Consider the following 27,275-nt stretch of genomic DNA (forward strand, 5'->3'; position numbering starts at 1 on the left):
ATCTCATTCTGAAGGACTCTGCCTGGTACTTTGCATCCTGTTCTTGTTCTTATCCTGGCACTGATATTGCAGTTAACCCTTTGTTGCCCAATGTACATGCTGCAAACCCTCCTCCAGGAGCTTCCTGTGGGGGGAGAGCCGATTTATCCGTGAAATAATTAATGCAAGTCGGAGCGCACCTAAGTCCCCGAATAGGTGACTGGAGCCGGGATTCTGGAGGCAAATAATAAAGGCGATGTGGCTGCCAGGGAAACTTTTTAGGCGTCACCCTTCTCCCCCTAGTCCTTTGGTCTATGTTTACACGGCTCTGTCCCCAGATCACCCCGGTTTTCTCCTTCCCCAGGGGTTCTACCCAGCCTAAGAGCGGCAGGTAGGGGAATGAGGCTGGGGATGGATGGCGGAAGGTTGGTCTCCAAATTGGGTCAGGGTCTCAGTGAGCTAGCAGGATGAGCTCTACTAGACAGGGACAGCCCCGGCGGATTCGGGTCTCTGTCCTGACCTTTACTCCCTACTTGTCAAATAAATACAAAGGCTCTGGAGTGGGGAGGGAAGGCTGGAGTGCACCGCGAGTGGGGTGCGGACACCCACCCCTTCCGGGCTTATCTGGGAGCCCTCGGCAGAACAGTGTCCGAGATTCGGGCTGGATGCCAGGGGAGGGAGCTCAGGATGAGAGGAGGGCCCGGAGGGAGGGGTCAGACTCCTTTGCGAAGAGTTAATGGGAGAGAAGGAGGAGAGAAGACGCAGTGACCGCACTAGCCGCCGCTGGAGAGAGGGTAGTTGAGGATGGACTAGGCTGCCTGCCGGGTCAGAGGTCGGAAGAAGGAGCTGCTGGACTGAATTAGGGGCTCCCGCAGCCCCACTTCGCCCCGTATCCCGAGACCTGGCACTTCCTCTTGCGCTGGGGACTTTCAGTTTCATTTCATTTCGCGCTTCAGCCCGGGCCCCTTCCGGACGCCAGCTCACTCCCCACCGCCGCGATGACCAAAAAGTTCACCCGCGCCAAGCTCCGAGAGACTGGGCAGAGATTTAAGAGTTTTCTGGCCGCCCGGGGAGAGGACCAAGAAACCAACCGCGAGCGGCTGCGAGACATTTACAACGAAGACTTCAAGATCAGGTACCTCTGGGGCTTTAGCTCATCCCCCTCAGCCAACCAAGCCAGACTACCCCACCCGCAGCCTCCTTGCAGCAGCCGCCACATCCTCCCCGCGAAGCACCTTTCCCCCCGGATTCGAGCCTCTACTGCCAAAGCCGGCAATCGCCGGGCCCTGTAGCTGCCCGACGATGCAAAGCCCCCACTCCCCGCTCCCCACCCCCATTCCCGCTTTCGCGATCCTGCTGCCCGGCTTCCACCCATTTTGACCAGAGCAGGACCTTAAACCCTAGACAGCCTTTCCCCCTACCCCGCACCCAAACGGGAGAAGCCAAGCCACTCGAGGAGCGCCGGACTCCGGGGAGACCGCTGACCACTGTATTTTTCTCCGAGAGGGGAAGGTTCAAAACGGAGCCCTAAGGGTGCCTATCTTCCCGGACCTCGGAGATAAAACTGTGTCCCTGAGAGACTCCCCTTTGCCCGCTTTCCCGGAACAGCTCACATCTAGCGCTTAAGAAATGCTTGTTGAGTTGAATTTTACTTAGCTTGAAAAATGCTTGTTGAGGTGGATTTCACACACACACACACAAGCGGTTGGGGGGGGGGGGGGCACTAAGTGGGCAGTCTCGGTAGGTTCTTTCCCTGGGAACCTCCAGAGCAAAAATGCAAAAATTTACTAGTTATTGAGCTCACTCTTCTGTTGTGGGCGATGAGCAGTTCTGCGGCCACTGGATTTAGTTGTATCAGCGATTTTCTTAGAGTTTCTTAAATCCCCTTTGTAAAGAAGGGAGGGCACTACGAGAGGGTTTTAATTCAATATATTCAGGTGAGGTAAATCACAAATTTACAAACGCCTCATTTTACAGATGAGGAAACTAGTCAGCCAAGAGAAAGAAAGTTACTTGCCAAAAGTTACACAGATTGTAAGCGACTGAACTGGATTTAGAACTCGGATCCTCTCATGATTCTGTAGGTGAAGGGTCAGGGTAATAATCTAAAAGGTCAGAGTACCTTCTAGGTATTGTCCCTGTTCTTTTGGACATCAGGCCTGGTCTGGTACTTTGGGTTATTTATGTTCTTGTGTGCCCAAACCTCTAAATCCAGACTAGCCAAGTAAGTGCTCTCAGTTCCTACTGGAATCCTGATCTTTACCTGTTTGGTCCTTCCTCTATGCCTTTGGGTTTCCACTTTGATTCTGCCGCTGGCCTAGAAGCCCCATTCACATTACCTTACCCCGAGGTTAATTTATCACCCCTACCTGTTTTCAAAGAGTAGCTTTCGTTACTGTTTATTTTTCTATCTAAAACAGACCCTTCTTTTCCCCACCTCCCCCAAACTGCTAATTTTTTTTTTTTTTTTTTTTTTTACCTTTGTCCTCCTCCCTTCCTACTCTGTTCTTTTAAAAGCTCACTTTACCTGGAGTCAGAAATTCAAAATATACATTTGCATAATAAAGGCTATCTCCTTCTAGTTTTTTCTTCCAATGTCTTAAATGCTTTTGACCTCCATATTTACATTCTAATACTTGAATGCCCCTAGACTTGTCTTGAGATTGGACTCTCCTCTTTCTCCACTGTTGGGCTGGGGGAGATTGATGGTAATGGGCTTTTAAGAGTTTTTAGGATTCTTTTGGAGCAGTTATACTCCTTACCAGTACAGCCCATTAATACCTTCTCCATTTACATATCTAATGTGGAGAAAGAGGTATATGTAATAAGGAAAAGCCATCCTATCATGAATTAAGCACCTACTACCCATCCTGCCTGAGATACAAAGAAAGGCAAAAATTGTTGCTCTTCTAGTTAAGATGTTAATTATTCTAGTTAATCTCTTGAGGAGCTTAAGATATAAGGGGGAGACATCATACAAATAACTGTATAAACATGATGAATAAAGATAGCTAGAAAAATGTGTCTGTACTTGTAAGATAAATTAGCCATCATCTCAGAAGGAAGAAGCTGGATTAAGGAAGAGCAGAAAAGCTTATTAAAGAAGACAAAATTTTAGCTGAGGCTTGAAGGAAATCCAGGGGTCAAGAATTCCCAATATGGAGGACAGCAAGTAAAAATCCAGGCAATCTGGAGATCTGGTGTCCTGTTCAAAGAACAACAAGGAGGCCGGCGTCTCTCAAGGGATATGGGAAAGGGACCGATGAGGAAGGTCGTTGAATGCCCAATAGGATTTTACCTTTGATCCTGGAGATAATAGGGAATTATTGGAGTTTGTTGAGGGGAGAAGGGAAGGTTGGCCAGGGTAACAGATTTTCATTTTATAAAGATCACTTTGTTGCACAATGGACTGGTGTAGGGAGACACTTGAAAGACCAATTACAAAGTATTGTAATCAATCAGGTGTCAGTGAGGGGATGAGGATTATGGTTACAGTGTCAAAGGAGAGAAGAGTATATAAGTATAGGGAAGACAGAATAGACAGAATTTGGTAACATATAGACCTAATTTCACTTATTCTCATTTCCTAGTCTCAGACCTTCTGGCAGCCATGGGGAACATGGAGACTTTGAGGATCCTGTTCCTACCTTCTCTTCCATGCTCTATGGGATGCGCTTCTATGGGCAAGCTAAGGTCACCAAGGATAAAGTCAAATTTTGCAAAGTGAATCACAAGGTAAGGCAATGAAATCCTCCGACCTAAATTCACCCCTTAATTTTTCATCTCATTATATCCTTATGAGGGGGGAAGGAGAGGATAGTTTAAGGAGGAAATGGGATAGTGCTTCTTCCCCTTGCCTGATACTCTTCTTCCTTGCTCTCAGAAGAAGAAGAAAATGAAACAGGAAGATAAGGTGTTTAAGGAAATCAAACCTCCAGGAGCCAAGAAGATGAAGTCCCAACTGTCAAAGATCTTCCAAGACCGGTATGTAGGAGTTGGAACAGGATGGACCTAGAGATGCAGCATGATGGGAACAGAGAGATACTGCTGGGGGGCGTGCTCTGTAGTGAGGATCTGTCCTGCTGTCCACTTCTGGACAGTTTCCATATTGGATTGGTTAAAGTGGGACAGTACTAAAAGGTGTTAACCTCAAATTATGCTAACTAATCACAAACTGTTCCACAATATTTTGTGAACCACAGAATCCCTCTGGTACCATGGTAATGTTAGGGAAGAGAAGGGAGTGAATAAAAGACATAAAGGAAGAATGGAAAGGAGAGATTCTTAGATAATTCTGTTAACAACACAGTTATCCCTTCCACATCACAACTTTTTCCAAGCCAGATTTCATATATCGTGGGTCAACATAAGAAATCAATCCAATTTCCCAGAAATTATACAAACAAAACATTTATAGGAATGTAGAATTTTAAGTCACAAAAATGGATGTTCTTCATAAGATGGAATTGGTTTGGTTCTTTCAATTTCCTCCTTTGATCCTTGGAGAATTTATTGGAATTTATTTCTCCATGGATCACTTATCCAAAGCCATTTGCATAAAGTCCATTGTAAATTTAGGACCAATATTTTGGATCATTAGCAGAATATTAGGGATTGATTTTGAACAAGTTTTAATATAACAAATAATAATAAAAATTATGAGACTTAGGGCAGTGAGTGCCCATTTTGGGTTATAGTTGTAAAACCAAGAAGAGAGTTCCCACTATGGGGCATCTACATTTTGATTGAAACATTAGGTTTCTATTTTAATCTGCAGCATTTTGTGGAGACTTGTTACAATCTCTCCTGATCAAAACAACAGGATTGATGGACCTTTGGCAAAGGCCTTTCATTATGAAGCAGTAATAAGTTCTAAAACCATGTGATTTTGCACAAACATCTGGGCTTTACATAAATTTTACATCTATAGGAGGGTGGTCAAACAGTGGCCAAACAGCATTTCATATAATTCCCACTTTGGTCTGTTTCACAGGAAAATTAAAACAAGGGAAGCATATCAGGCCATTTTAAGTGGGTTTCAGTGCCTAATTTACTAGGGAGGATTTTAAGATCTTTTGTTTACATATTCAACCTGACCTCAATTACCAAGGTAACCAAAAACTTTCAGTAAACATAAAATACCATGCTAAAGTATTCTAATAACAATAATATCAAGACTCCTTGTAGCCTGATAGATATACCACTCCCAATGTCCTTTTAATCATTTTATTTTGAGTCCCACATGTCCTATGTAGATGTCTGGTTCAGGCAAACATTTTCCCTTGGACTTTCTGGAATAGGTCTCATTCTTAGGACAGTTCTGAAGGAATATCCTCCTGGGAGATCTGCCCTTCTGGTTCCATGGTAATGTTAGGGAAGAGAAGGGAGTGAATAAAAGACATAAAGGTAGAATGGAAAGGAGATTCTTAGATAATTCTGTTAAAAATCTATCAGTAACAATACAATTATCCCTTCCACATCACAACTTTTTCTAAACCAGATTTGTTATATTGTGGGTCAGCATAAGAAATCAAATGGGAATTTTGGGGACTTTTGTGGGAGCTGCAGAAAAAGGCCAGCAGATGACAGAGCCTATGACCAAATTCTTAACACAAATTTTATAATAAGGTACTATCAATACCCTACAAAAGAAAAAAAAATATTCAGACTTATCTGATATGAAGGGAGGGCCAAAAATTTTTTGGATTTTTCCAGATCTTGGGGGTGCTAAGCCCCTAAATCCCTTGATGGGAAGAGATAACTATACTCAATATAATTTAGTGTTGAATCAGTAAGGGTTTGGTTTGGAAATCGAACCCTTCTATCGCTTTAAGTTATCAAAGACTTCAAAAAAAGTTGATGATTATCAATGCAATATGTAACATCCTTAATCTAATTTTGAGAACTTGTTACTACAATATACTCAAGGTCTGTAAATCCCAGCAGAGACATTTGGAGGCCTATTTCTCTCACACACACACATACATGGATACGTGTATAGGTATATATGTATGTATACACATATACATACATATGTATGTATACCACATTTGTATGTGGTATACAAATACATAATAGCCATACATTATAATGTACATACATAAATACATACATAAATAGCCAGTCTTTAATTCCCCCTTTGTGATCCATGGAGAAATAAATTCCAATAAATTCTAAAAGAACGAGATACTACAAGGAAATAATGTTAACATCAATATATAACTATGAGTAAGTGGATGGCAAGCCCAAGGACTCATTCAGCTGAAAATTGCATACTAAATTTTTATGTTCACTTTCTCTGATTTATGGAAATTTGCTCTTTAAAGAAAAGAAGGGACTAAATCAAGACTATCCCCTTTAAGGAACAGACGGACCTGAAATCATAGCAGGGGGAAACTCTTCTCCCTTTGTTTGATTCAAGGCATGAATTATATTTAACCACCAGTTGTCAATCAGACCTCACTGCCCTCTCACCTGTGGGTGACTAGAGCCAAACAGAGCAGACTGGAGACAGAAGAGAAGGGAATCAAACAGAATTTTTATTTCAAAGTGAGAGAAATAGCTTGCAATCAAGGGCACATGGGCTGGGCCTTGACCCTTGTAGGAAGACCTGTCTTAGTGTAGCTGAACCTTGATTTATATTTGTGCCTAGACAAAGTATCAAACAGTGTACTATATCAACAGTAGGGAGGCCCAGAAGTTTTAGTGAGACAAGGTTGTCTAAAAGAAAAAAAAATGTTTGTTTATAGGTTTCATGCCTGTGACTTTTGGTGCTTGCCTGAGTTTGGGGATCATCAGTTCCAAAAGCTTAGCACAAAGCATTGTTGTTATGTCAAGCTGAAGGTACAGCTTGCTTGTTGAACTGTAGCTTTGAAAAACAGAGTATCTCCATGTATTAAGTTACATATTATTCACAGGCTAGCAAAAGTCAGACTCAGAATTAATCAGATTGGTAAAATTTCCTGTTCAGAAAGGAAAATAGCAAAATGGGGAAAATGAGTCAAGAGGCTTCTAACTCAGTCTAAGGTTGGCCCCTCAACTTTCTCAGATACAAACATCCATCTGTAACAGTTATTGCACTCCTTTTTTTTCATATTAAAGCTTTTTATTTTCAAAACATATGCATGGATAAATTTTCAACATTGACTCTTACAAAACTTTGTGTTCCATATTGCACTCCCTTTTAACAACACAAGCATTTCCCTTGAATGGTGGACTATTGACTTAGTGATAATACCTGAAATCAAAACTTAGAACATCAAAACATAGTCCCATAAGATTTTAACTTAAATAGTAAAATTTCACTAATTACACCATAGGGCTAGGTTATTACTTTTTTTAATGATCTTGAGACAGTTAACAATGAACCAATATAAAGCCATTTCATTTACCCTTCATTTATAAATTAAGAATTATTACATTTTGGAGTTTCACACATACAATGAATAGTTACATATAAAATTATTTGTTTATTAACAGATGCAATTTCACAATTATCATAAGTGATGGCCAAATAATCCTAGATAACAACACTCATCATTATAAGCAAACCTGTAATCTCCCCGACTTTGGCTGGGAAGGATTCTAGTTCTTCCTGCTTCAATATTACTCACAAAAAGTGGTTAGCAGGCTGATCAGATCTTCTGACTGAGTCCTAGTAGGAAGTAAATCACAGACAAGGCTAATTTAAGGATTTTGTTCATTTTTTTCTCCCAACAGGAAATTATCCACTTTAAAGCAAATACATTCTATTAAATATTATTTGAGTATAAATTGCCTTAAAGTCAACAATTGTGCATAAAGAGGTGAGAGATTGAGATTTAGCAGTTTTCAAACAATGGTTTCTCAGATTTCACACATACATACACACAAAATTAGGAACAGTACTTATCTTTACTAAGATTTATACAATCCTTTCCCTTTGCCAGGCACTATTATAAGCACTTGACAATCATATGATCCTCACTACTACCTGGGAGGTAGGTGTTATTATTATTCTCTCCAAGACTTTTAAATCGCCCTAAGAGTCAAATCAATTCCTTTTGTTTCTTAACTTAACCCAGCTGATACCTTGGATAGGTGGACATTGGACTTACCTCATCCTATTCAAAGATTTTTCATTTATAAGCCTGGGAAAGTCAAAGAGGACCGGCATCTGGCTAGCAGTTACATCTTTAAAAAGAAAAAGGATGCTTAAATTTCTACAAAGGCCTTTAGCACAATTATTTGTAACAGTCCAAGAAAAACAAGTTTTATGAGTTTTCTTTTGTAATCCTAAATTGATTGGGAGAAGGCGGTACTGAAGAAGACATTCTATATTTGTCAAAGAGGCATTTCTCCAAAAGTTTCTAAAACATTTCTTATCTCAGTGGAATTGAAACTTCTCAAACCCTTTTCAAAATTAAATGTTTTCCTTCACATTAAGCTCCATTCATATGATCAATACAAAGGCACTCTACCGTTCTTCAGTTTTCTATTTTCCTCTTTTCTCTACTTTCTGAAATCTTTCCTCTTGTAATGGTCAACAAAGAGTTAACAATAGACAGTTCTTAAATTTAAGAGAATTATAAATTGTAAACTGCTTTCTCAAATAGTGAAATCACCTTCCTTCCCTGCAATAAATCTGTCACTTTCCAGGAAAAGAGTGATATGAGGTCTAAGTGCTGTTTCCATGTAACTTTCAAAAGAGTTTTATAAACTAACATTTCAGTTGCAAATTTATTGTCTAATGATGCTACGATGCCAAAAATTCCTGCAGACTGGGAACAAAGATTCTCTTATTTCTTATTTGTGTATCTTGTCTGCCTCTCTAATTTAAGGCAGAGTTAGGGATGGGGGGAGGGAGGAGAGAGAGGAGAAGAAGGGGAAGAGAGAAGAGAGAGAGGGAGTGGGTGGGAGGGAAAGAGGACAAGATAGGTGAGGGAGAGTAAGGAGTGGGGGAGAAAGAACTTTTCTGAAGAATTTGAAAATTCCTCTAAAAATTTTTTTTATTTTTTTGGGGGGAGAGCACTATTTCCTTTGGCTGATCAGGACATAAGAAGAAGTTGGTTTGATTTACACAAAACGTAGCTAAGCCAATAAGATAAAGATATAGATGTACCTGCTGGCAAAATTCCTCCTCTTCACCTCTCATTGAAATCATAATTTAAAAAAATTAGTGGGATATAAGAAAGAAACCCTGTCAACAAAAATCAGTGGGCACAATTTATTTTTTTAGTTTTTTGAGAAGTAATCAGGGTTAAATGACTTGCCCAGGGTCACACAGCTAGGAAGTATTTCTTCCTCCCAATAGGAAGTGTTTGAGACCTTATTTGAACTCTGATTTTCCTGATTCTAGGGCCGGTGCTTTGATACACAATTTTCCAAAATCTATATCTAATACCAAGTTCCTTTTATGACATAGATATGGTGCTGAAAGCTAAACTAAATAGGACCAAACAGAAAGAAAATTATGACCAATTTCTCTAATAAATGTTGATGCAAAAGTCTAAAATAACATATTAACAAAGAGATTATAGCAACTTATCACCAGGTTAATACACTATGATCAAGTAGGATTTATACCAGGAATCAAGACTGGTTCAATAGTAGGAAAACTATTAGCATAATTGACTATATCAATAACCAAACTAACAGAAATCATATGATTTTTATCAATAGATTCAGAAAAAGCATTTGACAAAATACAACACCCATTACTATGAAAAATACTAGAGAACATAGGAATAAATGGGGTTTTCCTTAAAATGATAAGTAGCATCTATCTAAAACCAAAAGCACTCTATACAATGGGGATAAACTAGAAGTATTCTCAGTAAGATCAGGGATGAAACAATGTTGCTCACTATCACCATTACATTCTATGTTGTAAAAACTGTATCTAAGCCTTTAATTTGCAGTAATTGAAAGTCCCTCCTTTGGGCCAGCTCAGGGCCTATCTGGATTTTTAAATATTATATTTTTGATCAATCTTTACACAATTTAAAAACTTTATTGTCTGAATGGGAAATTTCTCCTGCTTTCAAGCCAATAAAAACTTTCTTAAGGGGCTGTATGAATCTTTTGCATGTTTCACGCAATTTGTATATGTATGTATGTATGTGTTATAATATTTTTTCCTTTTTGGCTTTTTTTCTTTAAGGGACGGACTCCCTAAGGTTGAGGCCTACCTTAACTTTCAAGTATGTGATCGTGATTGAGACAGGAGTCCAACCTCTGAGGCAATCTTCCTTGGGGAAGACCCCTGGTGTACATTCTAGTTCTGAGAGGCTATCTAGGGTCAGGGTCCTTCTCTCAACCTCCTGACTGGCTCTCCAAAACTGTCTTGAATAAAATTAATAAGAGATTGAGAAAGTGAAATCTGAGCATACTTATTCATTAGCAAGGCTAATAGTTGTATAACAAATCAGATTCATGGCCTCTCAGTAGAAACAAGGACCTTGAACAGCAGTCATCAAAGCTTTCTCATAGTCAGTAATAAGAAACAAATCAGGTTACATGATCTTGAACAACAAAAGTGTACCTTCTTTCTGAGTGACCAAAGCATGACAGATACTAACCACACAAGTTATGCTAACTAATCACAAGTTGTCCCAGAACATTTTGTACTATCCAATTTCCCTGAAATTAATATGAACAAAACATTTACAGGAATACAGAATGTTAATATTATTCATAATATGGAGTTGGTTTAGTTCTTTCACAGTTGAACACATTTAATCTTGATTTTTTTTTTTTTTTTTTTTTTTTTTTTAGTATAATGTCCAGGGGGGACACTGCTGTCCTCTCACCTTATTTTCCTCTACCATCCTTACCTCTCCTCTTCTGAACATCTTCTAGGGCCAAATACATTCATGGGAAACATGGTGTGGATGTGGAGGTTGAGGGATGCTACCAGAACCAAGACGGGCAGCTTGTTATCCGTCTGGATCTGAACCAGGAGGTGATATTGACTCTGCGTCTTCACAATGGGGGAAGTTATCCTGTCACCTTGCTCCATATCATTCCACTTTTCCGAGTCACTCAGTTAACTTTCAAGTCAGAACTCCAAGAAGGGCCGATCACCCTAGATCCTGGTGAGGGGGATTTGGTGGATGGATTTCTGAATGGGAAGAGGTTATTGTTCTGGGGAAAAATTCTCGAGAGGGTTCTTGATAGGGACAAGGTATTCTTGCAGGGAAGAGGCCATCTGTGGTTGGGAAGAGTGGCTTTCAAAGAAAAGGTCTTTAAGGTGGGAATGGCATGAATCCTATGTGCTGGAAGGCCCCCTGTTGAGGGAAAGGATGCTTTCAGGGTGCCCCCTCATCTATTCAAAATTTCCTCCCCTCAGGTCACTTTCATGAACTCCATGTCCACTGTTACACCAGTTATGTGGGCTATTTCCCTGCAACGGTGCTGTGGAAGCTGCAGGGACCTTTGGGATCAAGGATAGAAGGATCAGAAATCTTCTACATTGCCCGATTCCTTGCCGTCATGTCCCGAAGCCCCCTGGCTGAAGCGCTGAAGCCCACGGCTCCCTACAGACCAAACCGATTTATACCACACCCAACTTTAAGAAGCCGGGTGGAAGATGGGTTGAGACCGGACAGGTAACAACATCTTCAGGCACAAAGATTTCTAGGACGGGGTGTGCCCACAGTGGGTCTGGGAATCAGGTGTGCAATTCTTGCTTCTAATTTTTTTTGTCGCCTGTAGGGAGCTATTTAAACTCTCTGGGTCTTAAGTTTTCATTTTTAAAGTGGAAATAATGACTAGCTATTAACTGTGTTTTGGAGTTGGTATAGGCAATGGTTCCTCTAAGCTGTTAGGTGATACAGTGGACCTACAGAAAAGAACACCCAAGTTTGAGGCTTACCAGCTCTGAGTCTCAAGTTCTTTATCTATAAGAGAGAAAAAGCACATCAAACTCAGAGATTTTTTTTTGGGGGGGGGGGGAATCAAATTAAGTGAAAATGCTTTACAAACCTTATATTGCTATATGAATGCTAACTAACTGTTTTGGAAGAAAAATAAAAGGAGGAAGCATAAAAGGGTTCAAATGCCCTTTGATTCCACGATGGTTGTCTTATTATATCTTTTTCCCCATTCCTGCAGGGGTCAGGGGTATGAACTGGAGATGACCTTGAATCTTCCCAAGTACCACTGCCCGAACCACCTAAAGCACCTGTTTCCACAACTCCTCAAATCGACCAATTTCAACCATCATAGTGATGTGGCTAAGATTCAGTATGTACCCAACTCTTCCCTCCCCAGCCTCCCTGCCCCATCTAAGTTATCTATTCCGAAGCTCTGTGTCAGTCTCCTCCCTTTTTTGTTTCTTCTTGCCCCCTCTCCTCTGAGGCCATATGCATTCTTCCCATTCCTCTCACCTCCATTTTTTTCCTCTTAGTGGAATGGGTTTGATTCTTTAGGAACCAATGGAGAGTAGCATAAAGATACTCGTAATAAAGGTATAGGGTAGAGCCTTTCATGGAGGAATTTATGGAAAGACATAAAAAAGAATGGTATGTTTTAAGAAGAAAACAATACATATGTTGTGAGTGAGAACAATGGAGGCAGTAGCCAATCTGGTGAACTGGGGCCTACTCTAGGATCTATGAGGGAAAAAGCATAAACCAGAGTATAGGGAAGAAGCCTTTGCTGTATACCTAAGGCTCCCTTTATGGAAAGAGAGCATAGTTGTAAGCAGACTGAATACCCAGTTCTGCTAGCCTTCTTTGAATCTCAATTTTCTTTATCTATTTGGAATAATACTTATGTTGATGATCTTGTGTATGAGCAAACCTTACAGCATCCTATAAACAAATGCTCTTGATATTAGTTTTACATAATTAGTAATACTATATTTTTCTTGCTTACCTATGTGATTTGATCAAGTCCTTGTGCCTCAGTTTCCTCATCTGTAAAATGAGATGGTCTCTTTCAGTTTCTGTGATTCCTGACTGTTTCTCTTCTGTCCCTTGTACAAAAGGGCACAACCGAAAGAAGGTAGAAGTTATTGGGGGGATATTGATCCAACCTTCCTTCTATCTTAGAAGCCGGCTGAAGACCCCACTAAATTGGAGGAATTATGAGGAGAAGCTTCAGCTGCTTCTATATTTGGAAGAGCTGCAGATGGAGCAAGACATACGCCACTATGATTTGGAGTCTGTCCCCATGGTCTGGGACCTAAAGGACCGAAACCCTCCGCTCCTCACCTTAGAGGTCAGCATTTTGTGAGAACCATGAGAAAGTTGGGGAGGTAGAGAAAGGAGACTGGGGTCCCTCTCTGGTGGAGAGTCAGCCAGAATGATGAAATGCATTTAAGCACACTAAAAACGGAACACCACACAGGTTAACCTAGAAACAAGTGTGAAATAATATGTTGTAAATAATTGTGTGTGAAACAATGACTAAGAATGTACAGAATGAAGGAGTGTTATAGAAAGACTGAAACTAAGTAGAATCAGGGAGAATTTCCTGGAGGGACTAAATCTGAGCAGGATTTTAAAGCTCTAGAACACAGATGAAGAGTGGAATATAGTGTTAGACATAACTGTTGTTAAGTCATTTTTCAATTGCCTTCAACTCTTCATGACTCCATTTGGGGTTTTCTTGGAAGAGATACTGGAGAGGTTTACCTTTTCTTTCTTCAACTAGTTTTACAGATGAGGGAACTGAGAGAAACAGGATTAAGTGACTTGCCCAAAGTCACACAGCTCTAGATAGTGTCTGAGGTCTGATTTAAATTCAGGGAGATAAGTCTTTTTGACTCCAGGCCCTGTACATAGTGTAGGTACCTCCTAGCTTCCCTAAACACAATCAGGATGGCCTTTAAAAAAGGTTTCTGGGGGGTCAAGGAACAAGGGTGGTTCCTTAGTTATGTTGCTGACACCATCTTGCCTTGATAAATCTTGGTTTTTATCTTTGGCAAGACTTACCTTTGAATGTGTGGACAGGTAAGTGGCCCTTTGAATAGAGCATGGTTTGGAGTCAGCAAGACTCCAAATGATCAAATCTGGCCTCAGACATTTCCTGGGTAAGCTAATTAACTATTTTTATAAAATGAGATGAGAAGGAAATCATGTAGCTCTCCCATTACCTTTGCTAAGAAAACCCAGATGGGGTCACAGAGTCAGATATCGTTGAAAAATGACTGAATATGTGTATGATTGAATGGAGAGAAGAACTGGAAGAGGAGTTGCTGGGAAGGAGTCAGTAGAGTAGCACAGGTGGCAGAACTTGCCCTCCCCAAACCATTTCCTCTCTCTCTCTCGCTCTCTTTTTTTTTTTTTTTTTTTTTTTTTTTACTTTTATAACTTTTTATTTATAAGATATATGCATGGGTAATTTTTCAACATTGACCCTTGCAAAACTTTCTGTTGCAACTTTTCCTCTCCTCCCCACCCCCTCTCCTAGATGGTAGGTAGACCAATACATGTTAAATATGTTAAAGTATATGTTAAATCCAATATATGTATACATATTTATACAGTTATCTTGCTGCACAAGGAAAATTGGATCTAGAAAGAAGGTTAAAAAACAAAACAAAACCCTAAGAAGGAAAACAAAAAATGCAAGCAAACAATAACAGAAAGAGTAGAAAGGCTCTGTTGTGGTCCACACTCATTTCCCTCATTTCTCTCTCTGGGTACAACTGATTCTTTTCATTACTGAACATTTGGAACTAAACCATTTCCTCTTAAAATGGTGATCAATTGTGTACTGCTCCTAGTGGGTGCTCATTGCCATGCTTTTTCTCACCAGGTTCCTGGAGTAGCCGAGAACCGTCCTTCTGTGCTCCGAGGGGACCACTTATTTGCTATCCCAAACTTGAATCAGAGCCAAAATGTGACCATATATAAGGGCTTTGTGCATCAGGTCGAGTTGGATCGGATCAAGCTGAGCTTCTCTTCCAGGTAAGATGGAAGGAAGAGGTAAGCTTGGGGTTAAATGGTGCGGATGGGAGTGGGCTTCTTTTCATCCTGGGTCAGGGGGAAGTGAGATTAGGAAACTGGATGTACTCCTTCACAGATAGGGAAGTGCATGGATTTCTTCATAAAGATGAAGTTAAGTTGTGGTAAGTGGCAAAGGACTTTTTTTTAGTGTGGGGTCAGAGAAGAGAGAGTGTGAGAGTCCTAGATTTGGGAGAGGCCAGGTTATAGGAGTATTAAAAAAAGTTCTGGGAAAGAGAGGGAGGGAGTATATGTTATCCATTTTAATCTTGTGTATTCCTCTGTCCCCCATTCACCTTCCCTCAGACTCCTGGAGCAATTTGTGAAAGGGATGACTTTCAAGGTGACCTTCACCTTCAACCGACAACCCCTTCGAGTCCAACACCGAGCCCTGAAATTGTCAAGACCTCACATGTTGGAACCATTGCTGTTTCCATCGTCCCCCCGTGGGATCCCGCTCCTGCCTCCCAAATTCCAACTTTCGTGAGCAAACTGCTTGTGGGGAGACAGAGGGAGGGGTTTGTATGCTGGGGGAAGAAGGGCTAGAAACTGGGAGAAGCATATGAGAAAGTGGGTCCAGGTTTGGAAGGAGCCCCCTGCAAGTTTTCTAGCTTAAGAAATGTTTAATTCCAGTGGCCCTGGGGATGGAAGGGTCCATTTAAAGACTGGTGTCAGCCCACACACCTGCCCTCTTTGTCTTGTCTTTCCCCAAGGCTATATGACCGGAATCTAGAGTCCAACCCTGAGCAGCTGCAAGCAGTGAGGCACATAGTTCTGGGCACTTCTCGTCCCACTCCCTACATTATCTTTGGGCCTCCTGGAACTGGAAAGACTGTCACCTTGGTGGAGGCTATTAAACAGGTCTGGGTCCAGCAGAAACAATCTCTCCTTATAGAGACTTTCAATTTCTGTTGAATTTCTACCTCATACCACCTCTCTTTCCCAAGACTTTGGTGCCCTCTCCAGGCCCCTGAAATATATGCCCTGGATCTAGCTAGAGAAGAGGTTGTAAGGGGGAAGGTACCATCAGGCCACTAGTAGACGATTCCAGGAGCTCTTGCCACTGATCTTTCCATCCCTTCAAACAGACCCCTTCTTTCCCTTTCAAAAAAAAAAAAAAAAAAAAAAAACTCGCCAAATTTTAATTCTCCCATAGGTCATAGGGCAAATGTACATTGGGGGAACTCACACTTGGAAAAATTAAAAAACAAAAAACCTGCATCTGTGCTCTCTCTTTCCCACTGGGGGTCTGGGGATGGGGAGTTTTTGAAGAGTACTCCGCCTCCAGGTGGTGAAGCACCTGCCAGATGCCCATGTCCTGGCCTGTGCCCCATCCAACTCGGCAGCTGACCTGCTTTGCAAGAACCTCCGGCCTCACTTGCCCAATTCCATTTACCGCCTGCTGGCACCCAGTAGGGACATCCACTTTGTGCCTGATGAAATCAAGGTGACTGGGCTTGGGAGTGGGATCCTGGGAGGAGAGAGATGGACGGAGAAGTTTTAGGAGATTTAGAACTGAGAATTTTGTGGCTGAGGAAACAGAGGGATTAGGTTTCAGAGGGGCTGGGAAGTGAGAATTGGGAGCTGGAGTGGGGTGGCAGTGGGGAAGGCAGGCTGTGACCCTAATCTACCTGATCCTCCGTATCCCAGTCCTGCTGTAATTGGGACCCACAGAAAGGGATGTATGTTTATCCCGCCAAGAAGAAGCTGCAGGAATACCGTGTTCTCATCACCACCCTCTTCACTGCTGCCAGGTGGGAAGTGTGTGTATGTGTATATGAGTGATAGAAAGAGATTCAGAGACAGAAAGACAGAAAAAAAAACAGTGAGAGAGACAGAGAAAAAGACGGATGAAAGAAGGGAAGGAAAGAGAGAGAGGCTGTTTAATTGGTTCTTTGGCTGAAGTCTGACCCACCTGGTACTCTTAGACTGGTGTCGGCCGAGTTCCCTCCTGGCCATTTCACCCACGTCTTCATTGATGAGGCTGGCCATGCTATGGAACCTGAGTGTCTTGTGGCTGTCGCAGGTGAGAATATGGGATGCAGAAGTCTGGTCGATCACCTGGGGAGATCTTCCCTTTGCTTAGTCTTCCCCCTAACAATCTCCCATTTTCATCCCTCTCAAACCTCTCTCCTCTCCAGGCTTGCTGGCCATTAGGGATTCAGAGAAACCAGGTGGACAACTGGTTCTGGCCGGAGATCCCCAGCAGTTGGGGCCGGTGCTACGGTCCTCCATCGCTCAGAAACACGGATTGGGTAAGTGGGGGTGGTTGGGGAAATATCTCAATATGATGAATCCAGTATTTTAATTTTGTAAACACTAGTATGACACTCCTCTGCTACCTCCCACTCCTGTGGGACTCCAGATTCCTAAGAGGTGGTCAGTGAGTGTGGGGGGGAAGGAAGATGGACCCACTATTTCCCTTCTCCGCATGACAGTTCCTCAGATACATGGAGTGATCATGTCCCCTTCGAGCCTTTCTTCTCTAGTCTAAGCAACCCCAGTTCCTACAACTGATGCTCTTAAGGGTCTTCAAACTATGGCCAGCGGGCCAGATGCAGCAGCTGAAGACGTTTATCCCCCTCACCCAGGGCTATGAAGTTTCTTTATTTAAAGGCCCACAAAAGTTTTTTTTTTTTTTTTTTTTTTTTTTAACTATAGTCCGGCCCTCCAACAGTCTGAGGGACAGTGAACTGGCCCCCTATTTAAAAAGTTTGAGGACCCCTGTTCTTAGAGGTCTGTCCTCCCAAAAAAAGGGATCTTAAAATTTCTCAGGAACTGGGCCATAAGAAAACCCCACACCTTCTCCCTCCACCCCAACAATTTAGGAGTGATATGTTCCCTATCCAACTCGGCTCAACAATGTCCCTAACTGACTCCCACGCAGGTGTCTCTTTGCTGGAGCGGCTTCTGAAATACAACCCTTTGTACCAGAAGGGCCCCAAGGGGTATGACCCCCAGCTTGTCACCAAGTTATTGCGCAACTACAGGTATCATCTCCAAGACCCACTGTATCCCTTCTCCTCACCAAACCCTACCTCCTTTCTGCCAAGATCCCCTCCTGTTGGCTCTTAGCTGTCCTTCTGTACAAATAAGCGTAACTAGCTTATGTCACATTAGCACTTTATAAGTCACAAATATTTCCACAGCCACTATAAATTTGGTCCTCACAACAACTTGGTAAGATTGTGAGAACACCCGTCGTTAACTCCACTTAACAGATGGAAGAACAGTTAAGTGACTTGCCCATACAGCCATTATGCTGGTTTTCTGACTTCTATTTAGTGTAGCGTTTTTTTTCTCACTCAAAACACACATCTCTTCCTGGCCCAGACGTGGGAACCCTTATCATGTGTCTGCTCCTGAAAGCCACCTTTAGCCAGTGGAGGTAAATGTTCACATACAGCAATTCCAGGGGAGTTACAAAGGGTAGGAACAGGGAAAGGTATTGGAAGATTTCATAGTTATCTTGGGCTAAAAAATTCAAAACCTGTTCTTGAGCTTACAACCTAGTGAAGAGCTAGGGTGTGTACACAGCTCAGTATATCCATACTGCTACTTTCAGGAGTAGGGACACATCATGGAGGCAGGGGATGGCACATAAGCTGATCCCTCAAGAATGAAGGTGAAAGGGGCAGCTAGATGGTACAGTTCAAGTCAGATCTCAGACACTTAAAATTAGCTGTGGTCACACAGGAAAGGCAAGCCCCTTCCCCCAAATTCACACAAAAAAGGTAGCAAGAGTGAAGATGAGGAAGGAGTGTGTACTAGATAGAGAATTCATGAGTGAAGTTTTATCAGAGCAGAGCAGAGTTGGAGAGTAATGATGTTGAAAAGCTAGGGTGCAGCCAGACTAAAAGGCTTTTTAAATACTTAAGGTTCTGAGCAGCGATTTTGAGTATTCTGATCAGGTGTGAGCATTAGGACCCCAGGTTCCTTTCTTCTATCTCCTTGCTCTTTGCCCCTCAGGTCTCACCCTCACATCCTGTACATCCCCAACAATCGGTACTATGACGGGGAACTCCAACCCTATGCGGACCAAATGGACAGAGAACGATATTGTCACTGGGAGGAGCTGCCTCAGCAGGTTTGTGGGACTGCGGGTTCTGGAGGTCTGAGCAAAGTCCTCTTGGGTCCTGGTCATCTGTGAAAAGGGTACAGCTGTTTCTTTGGTTCACTGGGATGAGGAGTTTTTTTAATCTGGAGGGTTGGTTTTGTTGGCGAGGGGATGGGCATTGGAATCTCCCATTGAGTAAACTTGTCTTTACCAATTCAATCTGCACCTACTTTGCGCAATCAAATCTTTGTGAGTTATCTGGTTTGACTCACTCATTTATCTGATATATGCAGAAAGACTAGACGTTAAATCTTCTTGACTCTAGGCTAACTCTTAAAAGTTCAAACAGAGGGAAGGAATTTCGCCTCTTTGTTTTCTTTGTCCCACTGCTCGCCAGAAAGGGGCAACTCGATGGAGGCAGATTCTCAGGAATCAAGTAATTTGTCTTGAGAGGGAGGGAGAAATGGGGTGTCAGAGATGGAAGATTTTTGGGGGGAGGTGAGGCAGAAGCAGAGAAAGATGGAATCTCCTATTTTTAAGGCAGAAATGTTCAGTTGGTCCTGGGTACAACATCTCTGCAATCAGCCCCAGTGATGGGAAGAGAATTCAGGACCAGTTGGGTTGACTGCTTGCTGTATCATTCCTTATCACTACAGGGCTTCCCGATCATTTTTCATGGCGTGATGGGCAAGGATGACCGGGAAGGAAACAGCCCATCCTTCTTCAACTCTGAGGAGGCAGCCACTGTTGTTTTCTACCTGAAGAAACTTCTGACTTCATCACCCAAAAAAGGCCAGGGCCGGCTGAGCCCCCAGAATGTGGGAGTTATCTCCCCATACAGGAAACAGGTTAGATCGAAGCAAGGGCCCTGCTGTGGTGGCTGTTCTATGCCTCCCTTTCCTAACAGCCACTAAAAGGAAAATGTCCTACAAGATTTAGTCCCTTCACCGAAGACAAGTCGGCTTCAGCATCTTTTCTCATGTTCCAGGTGGAGAAAATCTACCAGTGTATCACCAAACTGGACAAGGAGCTTCGGGGGCTTGACAACATCAAGGATTTGAAGGTGAAGGCCATTCTAACATCTTCTAGGCCCTTCCTTTCCCATTTCTGCCCTGCCCTCAGTTCAGCATCTACAAACTCCGCAACCAAATCGAGACGGCCCCGATTTCTCTTCCCCTTTCTCCAACCTCCACTGTCTTTGCTGTTAGGTGGGTTCAGTGGAGGAGTTCCAAGGGCAAGAGCGGAGCGTTCTTCTAGTGTCCACTGTCCGGAGCAGCCAGAATTTTGTCCAGATGGATTTTGATTTCAATCTGGGCTTTCTCCGAAATCCCAAGGTCAGTCGGGGAGAAGGGGAAACGGGACGAGTTTTAAGACCTGGTCCCTCCCCTCATTGTTTTCCCTTTCTTGTTGCAGAGATTCAATGTGGCTGTGACCCGAGCCAAGGCCCTCCTCATTATTGTGGGCAACCCTCTGCTGCTGTGCCAGGATCCCGAATGGAACACGTGAGGGATCCTGGGTGCTTTTGCCTCCTTTCCTCCCACCTTAGAGCCTCTCAGAATGCCCATGGGCTAGTGGGGGTTAAGAAGCAGGGGCCCATCCTTCCCTCTACTCTGGATTCCAGGGAGGGACTGGACAGTTGTAATCTCTAGAGTTATGTTGCGGCTGCAAGTAGCCATGTGTATATACACATGGATAAGGCAGGCTTAACCTCTGAAACTCAAATCACATCCCCTACAATGAATTTAAGATGTCACTGTCCCTCCTCTCCTTTGCCCAGGTTTCTGAAGTTCTGCAAAAAAAATGGCGGCTACACGGGCTGTCCTTTCCCCACCCTGGAAACAGAGCAGGCCCTAGAGCAACAGCTGAGCACCCTGAGCCTCGGCCCCTCTACCTCAGGTAAGGTGGCCCCCGAAACTTCCCAGGTCACAGCCCCAGCCCCACCCCAAAAGACAGGAAGCCTTCCAAGGGTCAAAACCAGTCCTTCTCTGCCCCCCTGGCATTCCCTCCTCCTTTTTCTAGAAACTCACCCTCACGACCTCCTGGCAAGTGGCCTTCAGGAGCAAGTGGAGCCAGCCTGGAGAAATGAGCTTTAAGGAGACCCTCCCCCTCCGCCCAACTAGCCCCCCACCCTCCGCCATGTCTCATGCCTGTACGTCCCAGACACGGAACAGAAGAACCCCACTGAGTTCTATCTTCTTGGGCAGGAAAGGAGGGAGGATAAGTGCGATAGAAAGGAGAAATTTGCACCAAGCCATTCCCCCTCCTCCTCCCAAGCTAGAGATGACAGATCAAGCTTCTGGGATTTTTTTTTTTTTTTTTTCTCTTTTGTGGGGAGGGAGAAGGAAGAGGATTCTGCAAATAATAAAATTTGTTGTAAGCCATGACCTCTGGGCCTCCAGTCCACCTCCTCACAGCTTCCTGCTGGGTCTGGCTCTGTCTTCCAAAGGATGGGGTGGGACCAAGGGAAAAGGAGGCAGGCAAAGGGACCTTGTCCCCACCCCTAGAGCCTGGGGCCAAAGGAGGAAGCCGAGTGGGAGGTGGACGGGAAGCCACCCACGCAGCCTTCTAATTTTAGCCCCAGCCAAAGGCCACTCCCCTCCAGCCCGCCTCCTCGGGCGCTGGGCCAAGACTGACCTCATTCCCAGCCCGGCCTGGGGGAAGAGGGGGTGGCCGGCTCCGGGGCGGCACACCAGGCCAACCCCCTTTGGCTGTGTTTTTTCCTCCAGGAAGGAGAACAGGAGGGTATCTGGGGGGGAGGGAACAAGGAGGGGAGGAGAGAGAAGCAGCCAAGGAGCCAATCTTGAGAGCCCCTATAGACTTTTATTGACCGTCTTCCATGAGGAAGAACAATGAGAAAATAATCCTCGGCCCAACCTAAAGTGGAGGGTGGGGGTGGGGAAGAAGGCTCCCTGGAGGGGAGGTACTGAAAGAACTAGGCTCCAGAACTAGTTATATGTAAAAAATGCTGGTGGGCGAACCTTAGGGAGGGCAGCACAGACAGGGAAGTCCCTCACCCCCACCCCTGCATCCTGAACATGAAAAGCACAGTCCTATTTCAGATGGGAGCAAGCGCTAAGCTCTGACACCCACGAGGATACCGAGGGTCCCTTTCCCCTAAAGGACCTTCCCCACTCTCAAGAGCAGAACATTAGAACACACGCAGCCTTGAGCAGGAAGGACCAACAACTATTTGGAGTCCGTCGGTGTAGACTGGGTGGGGGTGGGGGGGCCTCAGAGCAGAGGGCAGCCCCGTCGCCGCTTGTTCTTCCGGACCTGCAGGCCGGCCCGGGTGGCCATCTCGAACACTTCCCGGACCCCTTCCTTGGTCTTGGCAGAACACTCGAGGTAGCCAAAGGCGCTGATGCGATTGGCCATGTCCCGGCCCTCCTCTGACCTCACGGGTTCCTGCGGGAAGAGCCGGAGAGGTTAGGAGGGGAGCTGGGGCTTCCCCAAGCTCTCCTCTTCCCAGGAAGTCGGGGTTGAACTTAAAAACGGGCCCAGGTTTGGGGGGAAGGAAAAGCCAGGACTTGGAGCACGTCCTTCTCTCCGGGTTCTGCTGGTCTGTTCCTTGCGTCCACACCCTTGTCCCCCCCCTCTTCCTTGGGAGGTAACCAGCCCCACCCTCAGCCCCTACCTGCTTCATCTTGGCCAGCTCTCTCCGGGTGTGCTCGTCCTGTCTCAGGTCCTTCTTATTCCCCACCAGGATGATGGGCACATTGGGACAGAAGTGCTTGACTTCTGGGGTCCATTTCTCAGGGATGTTCTCTGCACACAAGACCCACCAATGCGTGAACATAAGAAAGACGGCAGCTTCTACCCCATACCTGCCGAATACCCCGGGATGTTACTCCTTCCTGCCTATGAGCTCGGGAAAAACTGTCTCCTAAATGGCTTTCTGGGAAAAGGCAAAAAGTTCCTCCTTCTCCCCCCACAATAACCCCTGAGGGCGACTTATGGGGCTGACTAATTCTAAGGGTTCTCCTTCTTATACAGGGCTGTCAGGGAATCTCCCATTCCCCACCCCGCCCCTCATGCCTCACCAAGGCTGTCTGGGCTATCAATGGAGAAGCACATGAGGATGACATCAGTGTCGGGGTAAGAGAGTGGCCGGAGTCGGTCATAGTCTTCCTGCCCGGCTGTGTCCCACAGTGCCAGCTCCACCTGAATGACAGGCAGTCAGGGGTTAGTTAGTCCGTCCGTCCCGCCCCCCAGAGAATCAACCCACCAAAGAGCCCGTTAGCGCAATGCCCTTGTTTTTACAGATGAGGAAACTGAGGGCCCGGGGAGGTGATGTGCTTTGCCCAAAAAGACAGGGAGCACAGAAAGATCTGAGCTCTCGACTCCTTCCCTTGTCCCAACCAGAGTGAGGGTCTCTCAGGAGAGACCGATTCTGGCACTCGGCTAAAAGGGTCTCTGCTGCTTCCAGCTCTACTTGGCATTTGTAGCCAGCGACAGGGTGGGAACAAGGGGGCAATGAGGATTTTCTGGCCAAGGAGGAAGGGTCCCGGCTCTGGCCCGGGGTCCGCTTCCCCGCTCACCTGTTTGCCGTCCACTTCGATGTCGGCGATGTAGTTCTCGAAGACCGTGGGGACATAGACCTCGGGGAACTGGTCCTTGCTGAAGACAATGAGGAGGCAGGTCTTTCCACAGGCCCCATCCCCCACAATCACCAGCTTCTTGCGGATCGCAGCCATGGCTGGAGCTGGAAGAGATAAGGGTCAGTGGGGATGGCTGAACCTAGCACAGTAAAGATCTAATCAAGCCCCACAAACATTCCCTTTGAACCCTAAGGAAACAGACAGACAGGGTGGGAGGGGGTTTGCTCAGGCGCAGGCCCTGCTGCAGTTACCCTAGTTCCCAGATCCGGGGGGGGGGGGGGGGGGGATTTGGGGAAGGGACCAGCTAGGACCACTTCCGGTGATTCAGAGGTCAAGAATGGGCCTTCCCCTTGGGCCGGGGAGATGCAGAGTGGGCCCTAGCAAGAAGACAGAAAGGGAACCCCCAGGCCTGGGACAGTAGCCACAGGCCCAAATCTTCCCCCTCACCCCCCCCAGCAGGGAACACAAAAGAGGCTCAGTCCTGGCAATACCCTCAACCCTGGTGCTGGGCATCTTGCCCACTCCCTCCCCCAAGGGCTGGCAGTTACACTGGGTCACTCAGCCCCGGGAGGGGGACAATAGCCACACTGTAGGGCAGTCACACACGGCATCTCTGGCTGAAAAGAATTCCCAGGAGAATAGCCTTCTCCGGCCGGTCCCCCTCCCTGGAGCAGCCATTCCAGGCTCCAGTTCCTCCAGCCCCCAACCAAATTCAGCTCCCTCGAGGCCCTGCCCAGTCCCTCGGACGCCCCTCCCTGTGACTCAGGCTAGGAGAGTCAGCTTCCTGGGGTTTGCAAACACTAACCTCCCCCAGCACACATGTCCAAAACAAGTCATCACACCTTCCTATCGCCCAGAACCCGGCCTGGCCCTCACCGTGAAGGAAGAATCCCTTTCTCCTGGTTCCCTGGGGAAAGAGGCTGACCTGGTGGCCACTTTTTAAATTCCCAGATGGCTTTTTGCCTTGAGGAAGAGGGAGGCTCTGGAAACCTGATGAGCTTTGGGGGTTGGGGGAGGATTGTAATCCAACTGGGAGGGGCCCTAAAAGGAGCGTAAATAAGGCTTAATCTAAGAGCTGTATACAAGGAGGGGGAAGGGAAATCCAATTCTGACACCAAATCCCGTGGTATATGTTCTCGGTTTCACTTTTGGACTGCCCCTTACTAGCTCTGCTCCTTCACCTCGAGTGCAGCCCCTCCAAGTCCCTTTCTCCAGGAAGAAACCCTTAATCAGAGTAAAGGAAAAACATTTCTAGGAGTATGGATATAGATATGTATTAGGATTGGGGGGGAGGGGAGAAAAGTTACAAATCAGGATGAATATTCAATCCATCCAATGAGTCTCAAGGCCTCAGTTTCTTCCTCTGTAAAATGAAGGCTTAAATTGTTTCTAGGATCCCTCTCAGCTCTAAACTTGAGGTCTCAGGTTCCACTTAAGGGCAGAGATGAGATCCCATGGACTCTTCTAGGATGAAAAGGGGGAAAGGCAGGAACAGATCACCCCCTACAAAATGATTCCTCCAGTCAGACAAGATTTCCTCTACCCACCATCTTGCTCCAAGTCAAAACTTAAAGGGAAAGTTATCTGGATAGAAGGCTTCAGACAGATGGGAAGAGTCACAGCCCTCTCTAAACTACTCTCCCCAACATGGGGCAGCACCAGATTTGGGGAAAACCAGGGGGGGAGGGAAGGGAAGTAGAACCAGATTTGGGGAAAGCCCCCGACGGCAATGGGGGGAAGGGAGGACTTCAGGCCAATCCCATTTTCTGGGGCAGAAATTGGAGGGGAAGGTCAGTCGGGAAGATGAGCAGGATTCTCCTGTTTTAAAAAAGTTAAGGAGCAACTGAATCAGGCAGGAACAAGACTGAAGCTGGCTAAGCCAGAGGGGAAGGGGGAGGGGGCTGTGACCTTTCCTACCGGGGGTTAAGAGGGTCAGTTCTCCCGAGTTCCAGTTCAACTCCAAAATTTACAGAGGCCCAGGGAGGTGAAGTGAGCCATTGCCACACAAGTAGAGCGGCCTGGCCCGGGAGTGACTAACCAAAGTGTTCCAGGTCTGGGGCCAAAAGCTCCCAGCAAAAAGGCAGGCAGGGCTGCTCCACGGACCCCACCCTGGAGGCCTTCGCCAACTACCCACCATTTCACTGAAGCCCCTTAGGTCCAAAGCGGCAAAGACTCGGACCAGGGCCGGGAAGGAGACGTCTGGACTCCCCCAAAGCTGCTTCTTGGGTTTCCAGGGTGACGTGACCCGCCGGACACCCACCCCCACCCCCGGCAGAAGAAACACTCTGGGCCTTGGTCAAACACAATCCTCAACTTTGGAACTTATTTGGAGACTGGATGTTGGGAAGAACGGGGCGTGGGAGCTGGGGGAGGGGGAAGTTGTCAAGGAAATCAGAATCTACCCTCTCCAATCTTGTAACAAGGCAGCCAAATTTTTAAATCTGTCAATTTTTAAGTCCGTCAAATCGGATGAGAAAAAAATTACTTTTGTTCACTCCCGAAGAGAAATCTGGCGTTTTCTTCCCTTGCGACGGCGGGCAACAAAGCGTTTTCCTAACCAGAAATGGTCCGAGCTTTCCCCGAAGTGCCCGGAGGGCGATCCATAACAAAAAGGGGTCTGGGGTGGTAGAAGGGTTTGGGTGGGGACGGAGGGGGGGGGGCGTGGGCCTGTTACTAAGATGGCTAGGTCCTCTTACCACCCTCCCCCACCCCGACCTCCAGAATGCCCCAGGGGGTGGGGGTCGCATTAGGATTCCCTAAAACAGAATCAAACCCAGACACACGCGCAAGCACCGCAGAAAGACCATCTCGAGCCCGGCTGGGAGCCTGGTAAAGGCTATCCCCCTACCCCCCCCACCCGCCCCCCGTCCCCGACCTCCTGGGAGGGACAGCACTTCCAAGTCCCGTTCCCTGGCTGAGTAAGTATCACGCTCCGATTCGGGGCTCGCACACCCATCGGGGCGCTCAGCCGCGAAAGGAGGGAAAGATTTAAGGAAACCGACGGGGCGGGGGGAGGGGAAAGGGTCAGGGGGCCCAGTCTGTGAGTAAAGAAAAGAGAGGAGAGGAGAAAAGAGAGGGAGGAGGGGAGAGATGGAGCCGCTCTCCCTTCCCGCCCCCCCATCAGCCCCTCATCCCAGCGCAGCCCGCGACGGTAGCGGCATCCACCGGACAGAGCAAACGGGACCCTTTCCCCCGCCGAAGAGGGGACCGCCGCGGGCCAAAGCCAAGGCTCCCTCGCTTCCTACCTGGCACCGAGCAGCACAGGCCGGAGGAGGAAGGAGAAAGCTCCCGGGCTGCCCCCCGCCCTCTTCCCCAGCCCCTTTTCCCGGTACCTCGGGCTCCGCTCCGCGCCGCGTAGTCTCAGCACTGGGCGAAGACTGACCCGGGGGTGGGGGCCGCCTCGCCCTCCTTCAGCGCAGCCTCGGGGAGGGGGCGGTCCGGGGAGGTGGGGGCGGGGAGGCTGGGTCGGGCCGGAGGAGAGGGCGGGGAAAGGACGGGGAAGAGGTTGAGCTTAGGCCGAGTCCGGGAGGGACACGCCCCTCTCCCCAAACCCTCCAGTCCGCCTGCCCAAGGCCGGGGTCCAGGTGGCCGCACTGGTGGCCCTCGGTTACCCGCACCTCAGAGGAAGAGGGATGGGAGCCAGCGGGAGTGCTCAGGAAAAGGCGGCAGGGGGATAGGTGCCCGGACCCAGGATTAGGGGGTGCCCCA

At 46.1% G+C, this 27,275-nt stretch overlaps 2 protein-coding genes across 6 annotated transcripts; one reads left to right on the forward strand and one right to left on the reverse strand.

The window, feature by feature from the left end:
• Window positions 1–661: 661 nt before the first annotated feature.
• Window positions 662–23,065, forward strand: MOV10 (Mov10 RISC complex RNA helicase). 4 transcript variants are annotated; one of them, XM_031967309.1, is made up of 22 exons: window positions 662–1,114; window positions 3,570–3,714; window positions 3,866–3,963; window positions 10,819–11,054; window positions 11,309–11,567; window positions 12,073–12,204; window positions 13,014–13,182; window positions 14,725–14,876; window positions 15,219–15,395; window positions 15,626–15,773; window positions 16,201–16,359; window positions 16,563–16,666; window positions 16,841–16,938; window positions 17,054–17,167; window positions 17,800–17,902; window positions 18,882–18,999; window positions 19,626–19,817; window positions 19,958–20,032; window positions 20,178–20,303; window positions 20,383–20,471; window positions 20,747–20,865; window positions 22,963–23,065. In XM_031967309.1, exons 1-22 carry the CDS (start codon window positions 978–980, stop codon window positions 23,043–23,045), a joined length of 3,033 nt encoding a protein of 1,010 aa, XP_031823169.1. In that variant the 5' UTR covers window positions 662–977; the 3' UTR covers window positions 23,046–23,065. The 4 variants fall into 4 exon arrangements, with proteins under 4 accessions (XP_031823169.1, XP_031823171.1, XP_031823168.1 ...); XM_031967311.1 differs by lacking the exon at window positions 22,963–23,065 and adding an exon at window positions 20,948–21,013 and having other exon boundaries at window positions 3,863–3,963; XM_031967308.1 differs by having other exon boundaries at window positions 663–1,114; window positions 3,863–3,963.
• RHOC (ras homolog family member C) lies at window positions 21,770–27,019 on the reverse strand. 2 transcript variants are annotated; one of them, XM_003769788.4, is made up of 5 exons: window positions 26,900–27,019; window positions 23,508–23,671; window positions 23,010–23,130; window positions 22,604–22,734; window positions 21,770–22,374 (listed from the first exon to the last, which is right to left on the reverse strand). In XM_003769788.4, exons 2-5 carry the CDS (start codon window positions 23,661–23,663, stop codon window positions 22,201–22,203), a joined length of 582 nt encoding a protein of 193 aa, XP_003769836.1. In that variant the 5' UTR covers window positions 23,664–23,671; window positions 26,900–27,019; the 3' UTR covers window positions 21,770–22,200. The 2 variants fall into 2 exon arrangements, with proteins under 2 accessions (XP_003769836.1, XP_031823172.1); XM_031967312.1 differs by lacking the exon at window positions 26,900–27,019 and adding an exon at window positions 26,813–26,833.
• Between the last annotated feature and the right edge of the window lie 256 nt (window positions 27,020–27,275).

This window comes from Sarcophilus harrisii, chromosome 4 (assembly GCF_902635505.1).
Source record: "Sarcophilus harrisii chromosome 4, mSarHar1.11, whole genome shotgun sequence".
Lineage (NCBI taxonomy): Eukaryota > Metazoa > Chordata > Mammalia > Dasyuromorphia > Dasyuridae > Sarcophilus > Sarcophilus harrisii.

Bases quoted from the DNA above. Each gene is read 5' to 3' on its own strand.
- MOV10 (XM_031967308.1), top strand. From the start codon at position 978: ATGACCAAAAAGTTCACCCGCGCCAAGCTCCGAGAGACTGGGCAGAGA. The intron at 15,774-16,200 runs GTCTGGGTCCAG...CTCCGCCTCCAG, and splicing joins TGGTGGAGGCTATTAAACAG to GTGGTGAAGCACCTGCCAGA. The intron at 16,360-16,562 runs GTGACTGGGCTT...TCCGTATCCCAG, and splicing joins TTGTGCCTGATGAAATCAAG to TCCTGCTGTAATTGGGACCC.
- RHOC (XM_003769788.4), bottom strand. From the start codon at position 23,663: ATGGCTGCGATCCGCAAGAAGCTGGTGATTGTGGGGGATGGGGCCTGT. The intron at 23,131-23,507 runs GTGAGCGGGGAA...CCTGTCATTCAG, and splicing joins TCGAAGTGGACGGCAAACAG to GTGGAGCTGGCACTGTGGGA. The intron at 22,375-22,603 runs GTAGGGGCTGAG...CTCTTCCCGCAG, and splicing joins AGCTGGCCAAGATGAAGCAG to GAACCCGTGAGGTCAGAGGA.